Source organism: Manacus candei, unplaced genomic scaffold, assembly GCF_025592945.1.
Source record: "Manacus candei isolate 608988 ecotype Guabito, Panama unplaced genomic scaffold, ASM2559294v1 h1tg000109l, whole genome shotgun sequence".
Lineage (NCBI taxonomy): Eukaryota > Metazoa > Chordata > Aves > Passeriformes > Pipridae > Manacus > Manacus candei.
This window is the reverse complement of record NW_026138157.1, coordinates 830921-841863: the sequence shown is the minus strand read 5'-3', so window position 1 is coordinate 841863 and position 10943 is coordinate 830921. Positions and strand designations below refer to the sequence as shown.

Genomic DNA, 10943 nt, shown 5'->3' with positions numbered 1-10943 from the left:
TGAAATACTGCACATACCTCACCTCCTTCATTTAGAACATTCAAAACCTCTTTACGTTTTTGTGAGGAATATCCCTTTGTTTCTTTAATGTAGGATTTTGGGGGCGATATGTTAAACAACCAGAGGCTGTGATATCTTCATCACTCCACATATATCCCAGATTTGTATTTACCTACCTGACAGTAACAGCTCTAGACCAGTCAACCAAGTGACTGCACTGGATCCAGTGTGGAGACCATACATTCCCCAATTACATGGGAGAAAGTAAGGGGCTATCCTCTGTTTGCATTGTTTTGTATTTATCTGATTTAACAAATTACACACAGGTGTTTTCAGTTATTTCAGAAGGGGGAAGACAGGAAAAAAAAAGGGAAAGAAAAAAAAAGGGAAAGAAAAAAAGGGAAAGAAAAAAAAAGTGATACATGTTTATTTTAGTTCTTATTATTCTTCTGAGGAATATTATCCAATAGGGATGGCAAGCTTTAGTGTTCGACCCTCACATATACTTCTAGTCCGCGTGTGTACCTCTTTCACTTACCTATGGCAAGTAAGGCTGTTATAAGTTTTGGAGGGTGGTTTGAAGGAACGCGAGCTGTAAGCACAGTTGGATTGGCTGGGCAGGGAGAGCAGGACCGGCCGATAGAGCAGAGAGCAGGGAGAGCAGAGCCGGCCGGGATCGCTCCCGCCGGGCGGGGCCGGCACCGGGCCCGGCCCTCAGCTGTGCTCACGCGCCGGGGGCGGGGCCGGGCGGAGGGCGGGAAGGCGGGTGCGCGCGCGTGGCGGGAAGGGCCGGGTGGCGGCGCGAGGCGTTGGCGCGGAGCCGCGTGCCGGGAGCCGCCCGTCCCTCGCCATGCTGCGGAAACTCACCCCGGAGCAGATCCGCGACTGGTTCACTGTCGGCAGCGCCGTCACCGCCGTCGAGCTCTTGGGCGAGGAGGCGCAGGCCGCCCCCCCGTGCGCTGGCCCCTGCTACCCCGCACGGGAGCCGTTGACGGCTGCGGGGTGAGTGCGGGGCGCTGCGCTGCGGTAGTTGGTGGTGTCCGTCCCGTGGCTCCGGGTGTGCTGGGCATTCCCCAGCGTCTGGGCAGCCTCCTCTGACTCCTCTGTTCTGCCTGGGTCCGGGGCGTGCACTTGTTGGATTCCAGCCTAACACCCCTGGTACTGTTTGTGGTTCTAGCTCAGGTGTGGCTAGATGTGTTTTTCTTGGCTTAATACTTCTGTTACTTTCTGATTTGTTACTTACCTCAGCTGTCTTGATCATCAGTAGACATGCTGCTTGCTTTATCTGAAGTGCATTAGCGCTAGTGTGTAGCTCCAGCAAGTCTTGTTGAAAAACTAACAGAGTTAGGAAAGACCCAGTTTATCTTAATTCAGGTGTATTAACTGAATAATTTTGCCAGTGGCAAATGATAAATAAAATGAGATTCAAGAGTTCATTGCTGTAGTGACCTAACTAAAGCATTAAAGTTACCAACCAGGGTAAAGCTAATTTGAGGTATCTTCTCATGTCACTCCTTGCAAATGCTTTATTCTCTAATGGCAGAGTTTACAACCAAGGAGAACTTAATGTGTATCTGTATAGCAGCCAGGTACAACTGGTTTTCTCTAATGTCTGGATATTGAAAAAATACTTTCCCCTGGATGCTGCCTAAACTGGAAGGTGGTGTGGCCTTGCATGCCAATCTTAGTATTTAGAGTATCTGTAGTTGCCATAGAAAACTATTTTGTATGCACTTCCATACAGTAAAGTCTTTTTCACAATCAGATGGAGGGTACAGTCTACAGTGAGTGTTGTTTTGTTGTGTTTTTTCACCCTATATGATGTAGAGCAGGATAGGTTGCTTGGTTTCTGGAACTCTCTTAAAAGGTGTACATTGGCTTCTGAGAAGGAATGAACCTTTTGCACAATGTCTGAACTGCAGATGTTTGATAGTTTGGCAGAGACTGTTGAGGCTGTTGGTTTCTGCCTTTGCTTTGAGTAAAGGATAAAACTGACATGTCAAAATATCCCTTTTTATCCTTTAATGTAAAAGTGCTGCTGTTATCAAGCTCCAAATCTGACTGAGATCTACTGGATTTTATGCAGGTTGTTAAAATTTTTCAGAAGTGACCAGACAAAATTTAATAGTTCTCTAAGGTTATTTGCTGTGAATATAATTCTGGAATCCAGTACGTACAAGATGTCTGAGACTTCTCAGTCTTTATTTAGGTGAAAATAACATTTCTGTGGGACTTGAGAAGTGTTTGACAAGAGATTCTTGAACCCAGCTGAGCACTAAGCCACCAAAATATGTCAAGTAACACAGTAGAAGCCTTGTGTGCCTACACAGAGGCAAGTCTTTGTCTTTGGTTGGATAAATATCTCTTTCCACTCACAAATCTTAGCAGATAATCTAATTGTGGATTTCACAGTTGTGTTAACAGTGAAAAGTTAATGTTATGGGTTTGGGTTCCCCCCCACCTTAGGGGGAGAGAGAGGGATATACACCCTAAGGGACTGTTTGTGTAAGTGTGGACAGAACTTCTGACCAATAAACTGGTATAAAATCTATGAGGATAGATGGTAGGTGTATATGTGCTGCCACAAGATGGACAGAATCTCTATGAAAAGGCATGTTTGCTTAGCTGTGTTTTGTTTCCATATATGCTTCTGTTTCACAGGTCTGGGAATGTGCTTACATTTAAAGAGTTTTTTCTAAACTTGAGAACTCTTGAGGAGGTTTAGATTCAAGTGCTTAGATGGAAAGGAAGTGCTTGTCTTTTATTCACTGGCTTCTTAAGAAATTGAGTTCGAAGAGCTGAAAATTTCCCTTTTGTTAAGGCTGCTTGTGGCATAAAAATCTATTTTAATATTTCTTTCAAAACTCTTGATTTGTTTCTTGGGAAAATCAAAACCAAAGTTTTTTCAAATTTTTCAAATGCTTATTTGTATTTATTTCAAGTTGGATATACACTTATTGATGGAGACTCTGCCTGCCACTTTTGTCTAAATTTTGTGGGTTTAGTACCAAATTGGTAGTGATAATAACAGGTGTGTTATTGCACACAAATGTTAGTATTTTACAAAAATGCTACTGAGATTGTCTAATGGCATCTAAAAGCCTCACATCTCCCTTAAAAGAAATGTGGAATGTGTTTTCTTCTTTACCAATGATGCCTCATTTTCCAAGGCTTTTAAGATGACTTTGTTTTCTGAACTGCCTCTAAAATAGCAGTATTAGTAATTGAGCTTCTTAGGGGAGGGTGATAGAAACCACAGAAATTGTGGCTAGAGTTTTGATCCTTAAATAGCTCGCCGATTAACTTTTTAATTCCTCTGATTACATTTAACTGAATGAAAAGAAATTTAGACCTGTAAATCTTTCCTTGTTATCAACACAATTGTGGTTAACATTAAGATAGTTAAAGGCTTAAGTGTGGAAGAGGTGGTTATTCTCTCTTTCATTTCTTGGATTTTGTAGGTGTAGCTTTGGCCAGAAACATTGCACACTGTTTGCTCTGCCTGACACTTGTGCAGGTGGAGACATTTCTGTCCTCTGGAATTACTACCACTCACCTTTCTGTCACCAGAGTGGTTTGTGTTGGCTGCCTATGTCAGAAATATGGCTGACTTAGCATAAGGAATGATAGAGTTTCAGAGCACCTCGTGCTAATCATGTAGACCATAAATAAAAAGTGCCTAGAGAAGCAGTTGAGTTTCTTGGACAGTGATTTTCTGCAGGGAAGTGATGACTGCCCTACAGCCATTTTAGTCCTGTCTGATGGAGCTGAAACCCGAGGATAAACTAATTTCTAGAAAATGGCTTGTCTTAGCTGGTGAACTGAGGAACAGATTCTCTTTATAGCATGTTGCAGCAAACTTAACACGTTTCTTTAAAATATGTTTAATTTCCTTAGCTTCTTGCTCTTACACCTTTGCTTTTTCTATGCTTTTCTTTGCTTTTTAACTAAAGAAAGTATACAGTACTTTGGTCAGGAGAAAGTGCTCATATTTTGCAAAGTTACCCCTCATTTTCTGTTTTTGAAAAAATGGACAAAGTAAGGCCTTAGTGAATGGCATTTTCTCAGCACTTGGCTTATTTTTTTCTTGTACCTTATCCAGTTCCCCCTTGATTTCTCCCTCTCCTTTACCCCCAAATATGGGCACTAGGACTGGATGCAGTAGCTTAATATCAGTTTCATCAATAAAACATGCATATAAAAGTAGATGAGCCTTTTTGTGCCTTTCTCTAGCATTGCATTGGGATTTAACATTGAATTGGCTTGGATGCCTAGATACATTTGATAACTATTATTCAACAACTGCCTTTTAGCATATGCTGTAGTTTGATGGGTCTTGTTTCTGGACTTAGAAAAATGCATTTGCTTATACTAAAGTGAAATAGAAGTGAAATAATTGAAGAATGGGTAAGTTGTATCTGTGGTCAGCTTGTGGGGCTGGTTTTGTCTCTTTTTTTTTTTTTTTTCCTTTTTTTATGGTGATCATAAAGGTTCTTCCATGTTTACTGGTCTTTCATTTTCCATAACTAAAATTTGGAAGCAAAATTTTTAGGGCTTTTTTCACTTATTTTCCTGTAGAAGGCTGTTGAGGGTACCATTTAAAGAAATGAACTTGCCATTGCAGCAATCTTGCATGCTTGACCAAATAAAACCTATTTTCTGAAACTGGTGTTGTGGGTATTAATTCTCAGTGCAACATTAATTCTGCCAATGCCTTCTTTATGCTCAGTATGTTACTCTCATTCCTATGGAAAAGGTACTTCACATTTAGCACTTTGGGGAGTTTTATCATTGAATGAAAACCTTCCTTTCAGTCCTTTCCTGCCCTCTTGCAGGGCTTAGAGCTTCAGGAAAAGAATCTCCAACTACTTGTGTTGCCTCAGAAGAGCAGAGTAAGTTGAGAGCAGCGTTTTGTTATTTTTCCACAAACTGACAACAGGAAGACAAAGAGTTTATAGCAACTCTGAGTGCGGATATAATAAGTTTTGTGTATTTCGTTTATGATAAGTGGAGAGACTCCTTACTTTTGGTATTAAGCTGCAAGTTTTATTTTAAACCTATAGGAAATGTTTTACTCTTGTCCTCCAATGCTTTGTCCTTTTGGTGTGTGCAAGAGTTTTGATTATTTTACATCCTGTGTATATTACATTTTACTTTTCTACATGAAATGTTCTTTATATTACAAGCTTTTCAGAGGTTTTTTTTAACTAATATTTTCGTCGTTTATGAAAATATTATGCCATTTGTTTATGCAATTTATGTTGCATTATTAGTAAATTCTTTCTTGGGTGGGGAATACAACTGTGGAGCATAAGAAAATGCCTTGCAGTTGTTATTACCACCTTGATGAAGTCGGAATGTTGTCTTTAGTATACCTGAGGAAAATATCAGAGGAAGCAGTTTTCCTCTGTGTTTGCAAAGCAGTGAGTTGGGCCATGTGAGTCTTGCCCATTTTTTGTGATGTGGCAGACAGATTAAAAGGAAATCTGGAGAAGAAGAGGTTACATAAGATATGTAAGAACTTGTTACGTACAGTGATGGGAGTACAATTGGAAATGTAGCCAACTGAGTTCTGGCATATGTTTTCATTGATTTTCTGCTCCAATTGCCTGCTGTGACCGTAACTCCTACGTATCCAATCAGTCTTGTAAAACTTTATTATAAACCCCCAGTGATAGATGATGGCAACTGAAAATATGAAATGTTGTTATATTTAAATTTAGAATAATCACCTCCTGCTTTGGAAATGATCTGGCTTGACTCTTCGGCTATTCTAGAAACGTACTGTCTGATTTGATCAAAATGTTTAAGTTTAATGCAGAATTAGGGTTTCAGAGCAGTTTCCAGTAAGTCAAATTTGAAATTATATACAGCTGTTTGAAAAAAATATAACTCATTAATTTCATGCAGAACAGAGAGCTAGTTGTTAAATGCTGTTAAATATCCAACTAAATGCTTTCATTTAATTGTCCACCTTCATAATACTTCAGAACGTGCAGAGTACAGTTTAGGAAAAAATATAGAAATATTACATGCAGCATGTTGTAAGTTCTGTTAATGTTTCATGCAACTCACTCTTGAAATTAAGAAATAACTATCCAGCTTCAAAACGTATTTACCAGTTTATTTGGTACAACTGAGAGTATATGAAACCATTTCATTTACATAGTATAAAGTTCCCATAGAGCCTAAAAGCTATGTGACAAATACAGAAGTTTTTATCTAATGCTGTGTGGATTGATGCTGTTTCAAAATATGGAAAGTAGTATTTTTTTATTGTTTAAATACTTCTAGCTCTATACGGCTAAAAAATTAAATGCTTCAGAATTTTTTCGGAAACATCTACATTGCTTATTAAAAGATGGCTTCAAACACAACAGCTCTAAGAAACTATAAAGAGAAAAGGGGAGTTGATAGTTAAAGTTATTGCATACTAGTTATAACGAAGGATTTTAATTTCTGAACTTGGAAAAAAGGGGAGCAGGTCACATTTCTTACTCCTATATGTGTCTGGATGGCAATGACAAGAAAGGAATGTGAATGGCTGCATAACTTTCTGAAAGCAACACAAACCAACTTAACTTGATGGGTAGTAATAGGGTAGATTCCAGATTCTATGAGAGAAGGTGGGAAACATGCTGTGTGTGTTTTTGTCAACATAACTTGAAACAGTGGGGATTTCATCCTTGTCCGACTTGTTAGAGCTGTCACCACGTGGACTGAAATGTTCAGGACAATTTGTATTCCATGCATCTGCCAGCTGCTCTGGTTGGTTTTCTCTCTCAGTGGTGGTGAGAAAATCTTTTAAAACTTGCTTGAATATGTAGACTATTTCCCAGGGTAAGACATCATTTTCTGCCAAAACTTCACGAAATCTAGAAATGAACAAAAACTGAAATCTAATCATCAGCGCTGAAAACTCTTTTGTTTCCTCTCTGGTCACTGGAGGGGGGAAGGAGGAAATTACTGCATGCTGGTGCTATTTTTTCCTTGCTACCACGTTTCCCCACACACCTCCCCCAAAAGATTGTGAGAGGAAAAGAGCTCCAACAATGTACTGGATGTGCTCCAGCTATTATGAGGATTGTAAGTGGTTGTTACTGGGTATGCTTTTCTTTTTTCCTTTTTTTTTTTTTTTGCCCATCTGGGTAACTTGATTTAAACTGACTTTGCCCTTAGGTATATTCTGGGCTTTAAAAGGAGCTTGTTCTGTTGTATCTGTGAGTCCCTAGAAAATGTATTAAAATACAGGCATAGGAGAATTTTTCTTTGTAAAATGTGTGGGGGGGATTTTTTTTTTTAATCGGAAATTTTTTTTACACTGATTTGCTAGTTTTAGAAGCTTTCAGGTATTTTGGACAGTAAAGCTGGATTTTTTTGCATAATAGTGCATTGCATTAGTCTTTTGATTTTTGGTTATTGGGTTACTATTTTATAAATATTGGGGAGAAATAACAGAGGAAAAACTGGAAGTATCGAAAGGTCATATAAGACTTCCCTCGTTTGGATTAGACCAGGAAAATCTTGATCTAAAACTTCCTTCAAGTACAACATATTAAAGTGAAGATGTAATTTATAGAACACCTGCAAAAATGCATTCCAGTTGCTGGTCACTGCTACTTCTGGAGATCAGAGCCAAATACTAACTTCAACTAGGTAGAAAAACATATTAACTTTTTATAGAGTACTCAGAGTTAGGGAAATACGAAACAATTACCTGCTGAGAACAGTTCCTGTTTGGCAAGGCTGGATTTGTGAACACAGAACTTCGAGTTGCCGTTGCTCAGTAGCTGGAATTGTTGCTTGAGGGTTCTGGTAGTTCTTGAGCCAGTTGTAATCCATGCCAGTCTTCTGGACTTTTTGTTCGTTTTCGATCTCTTGCACGAATCTTTCACGCTCTTTCAGGTGCCATTTCAACTCCCTCAGCAGGGTTTTTGTAACAACTTCTGATCCAGGGCATCTTGTGGGCTTGTAGGAATCAGTTTTTGACCATTTCATCCAGCCAAAAAGTGGCATTTTTAAGCTGAGAGGGGGGAAAAAAAAATTGGTTGTTTCTGTCTGACCGATTAGTTCTTTTTACCTGTAGACTTCCTTCTTAGCAACTGCATGTCTGAATGAAAATTTATTAATGGTGCTGAACTAGCTTGCGGTACAACAAAAGTCGTGATAACAACATTCACCAAGCCATAATGAAATCTGACAAGCCTTACACTTTATAAAATTTCCCGTTTGTTTTCTGAGTTAAAATACTACATGAAGTTTGCAGCATTTAAAAGTGCATATCTATCATCTCGGAAATATTTCATTTTTTATCCTATAGTATATATGGTTAAAAAAAGAAAAAAGAAACCCCAGGGAACTGTTTCCCCTCTAACAAGCACACCAAAAAACCACCAACCTCACAAAATACCCAAAACCAATCAAACGTCCCCCTCCCCCAACAAAACAGAAAACCCCAAACCTCCAAAATTTGAAGTTACATTTACATTTAAAGATTATACTAATTAATAAAGTTAAGTGCTGGAACTCTGCATGATCTGTTTTTACAACCTCTGTATCAATTTATATTTTAAATATTTTAAATAAATTATTGTTCACATAACCTGGAATCAGAAATCTGGTGGAGTAGACTTTTAAATGGCAGTTTGTAAGAAATCATGCAGACACAAGCGTGCAAATTGGAGTAAAATAACATAAATTACCTTTGCAGCTGTCTGTGAAAAGTGTTGTTTCAGGTCAGTTTGCTTGAAGGTCTCTTATTCTAGCATGTCCTGTTTGCAGGTTGTTACTACTGCTGGAAGAAAACAAGCGTTTTTTTCTCTTTTTCTTTTTTTTTCTTTTTTTTTTTCATTTACTCAAACTGTGCTTAGAAAAAATGACTTTCTGTACTGAATATGACAGTTTAAGTTTTTCTGCTTTTAAGGTTCTTTTTCATCCTCTGTATCAGAGAGAAGCAGTAATCCATTTAACCTAGCATGGTCTCTCAAATACTTTCTACCAAGTCCATTAAGATCTCCTACCTTTGAATTGAGTTCTGCCGGTGGCAGCAATTTAAAAAAAGATGGTGACAATTTCAAATGCTTGTTGCTAAATCCATCCAAAGGTATTGTTGGTAGTGAGATGAATAATGATAGTCTGAAGCAACTACAGCCCTGCTTGTAGCTAAAGTTAAGGCTGTCGTGTGATGTGATGCTTGGCTGTGCATAGCTGTAGGTCACAGTTTAGAGCTGTATTTTTATGCCTGTAGAGTGCTAAAAATAACTACATTGCTTTTATCATCAAACTAAACTTTCAGGCCATTGAGATGCTGGAAGACTTATCTCCCATTAGAGGGGGATCAGGCTGTTCTGCTGTCATTTTTAAACAGCTAAGAATAGTTTTTCTCTAGTAAAGATCATCTAAAGCTTTTGTTAAGTGAGTGTTGACAGAAGAGAAGTATTTGACAGTTGCTCAGGATTTTGTTGCTGCATTAAATGCTTCTTCCAGATGAATTTCATCAATCTCACGCTACTGTACTTTTTCATTACTGTGCATTGCTGTTAGCATTTTAAATTAACATTCCAAATACGTTTAAAGAAGCAAGGCTGCAACACCTCCAGCGCTCCACAAAAGACACGTTAATCTAATTAAAGGAATAGAATGATAAAAAGATACAAATTGAGGTCAAACTGATCCAAAAAGCCCAGAATTGTAGGTCTTACCATAGACATTGTCTCTCTCTCAACTGGCTGTCAGTTGCCTGCTCCCTCCTTTCTTGATGAATATTTTGAGCATATCTGTTGTTAAGGTTCATTCTCAGGGCTGGCAATGTGCACACCAAAGGTCGCTGAAGCAGCCATTTTCCGTTCCAGTTATCTGGTCTCTTCCTATTAATCTAAATAGTAGCCATGGAATGCGAAATGCTGCCTCTCCATCTCGCTCTTGTTCTAATGACTGTCTTCGCTCCCCTAAGTATTTTTCATTCCTACCTTTTTTTCCCTCCACTGGTGTGTTGAACTGTTGGGAGAACAAAGGTTCTGTAAATTTGTTCTAGATGTCATACAACATAAAGGATGACGTGTATGGCTGTTATTAAAGCTGATATTACTTATACATTGGAAAAATTCAAATGTCAGTATTAATCCTCTTCAACTGGAAGGTTTTCACATTGCATTGTATGTGGTACTATGAAAAAGGAAGGGAGCTAGGTTTATGATGACAGAACTGTCCTGACAGATTTTCAGATGAAATTAAAATGCTCCTTGCCACCTCCTTTACAGCACAGTTAACACGTCACCACTTTTTTCCACTATATCAATCTTCAAGTAAACTGCTGTACAATATAAAACCATAATAGTGTCTTTGCAAATTAGAGATGCATACTGGAAGGTCTGCAAAGTAATTAAATGAGAAACCTACAACTTTTATTTTTTAACCTAATATTTGGTTGCATCATCGAAAATGCAAGGCAGGATGCTGAGAATTATGTTTATCTTTCCATTGGTAGAACACTAAAGTTGAAAATGAATATTGCTTCTTCTTTTGCAGGCATTTCAGGTGTGTATTCAGGAAGAGGTGGCTGCTCATGTGTGGCTGGTGTTGGAAACTGGACTTGAAAGTAGAGCAGTATTTTATGCTGTTTCTAGCCCCTGTTTATTCCTAGGAGCTTTGGGGAATTAGCATTCCATCCAGCTATCCCTGAATGTACTCATGGATCTGCAGTGCTGTGTCAGGGTGGAAGTTTTGGCTTGACTTTAGCTGATAGTGGGTCTGTTCCCTGAAGGCACTTCAGAGTTTGTCTTTATTAGTAACTTAGTTAATAACGTCATAATGCCCAGCTCTGTGCATCCCCAGTCAGAATAATGAGCATACCCTGGTGCATGTGGCAGAACAGTTCCTACGGCCATGGGCTCGGTTTATTCTGTTGTTTTCTTCTACCCTGAAAATAAATTACATATGAGGCA

General features: G+C 38.8%; 2 protein-coding genes across 3 annotated transcripts in view; one reads left to right on the top strand and one right to left on the bottom strand.

Annotated features, from left to right (window-relative positions):
- The first annotated feature begins 766 nt into the window (after positions 1–766).
- Positions 767–10943, top strand: part of TDRD9 (tudor domain containing 9) — a 73049-nt gene continuing 62872 nt past the window's right edge. For both annotated transcript variants that reach the window (XM_051769475.1, XM_051769474.1), the window contains exon 1: positions 767–1002. In XM_051769475.1, the coding sequence (XP_051625435.1) occupies positions 851–1002 (152 nt within the window). In that variant the 5' untranslated portion in view covers positions 767–850. The remainder of the gene's footprint in view (positions 1003–10943) is intronic.
- Positions 6578–8016, bottom strand: RD3L (RD3 like). The gene is made up of 2 exons (XM_051769550.1): positions 7718–8016; positions 6578–6875 (listed from the first exon to the last, which is right to left on the bottom strand). The coding sequence occupies exons 1-2, from the start codon at positions 8014–8016 to the stop codon at positions 6578–6580; spliced, it is 597 nt and encodes a 198-aa protein (XP_051625510.1).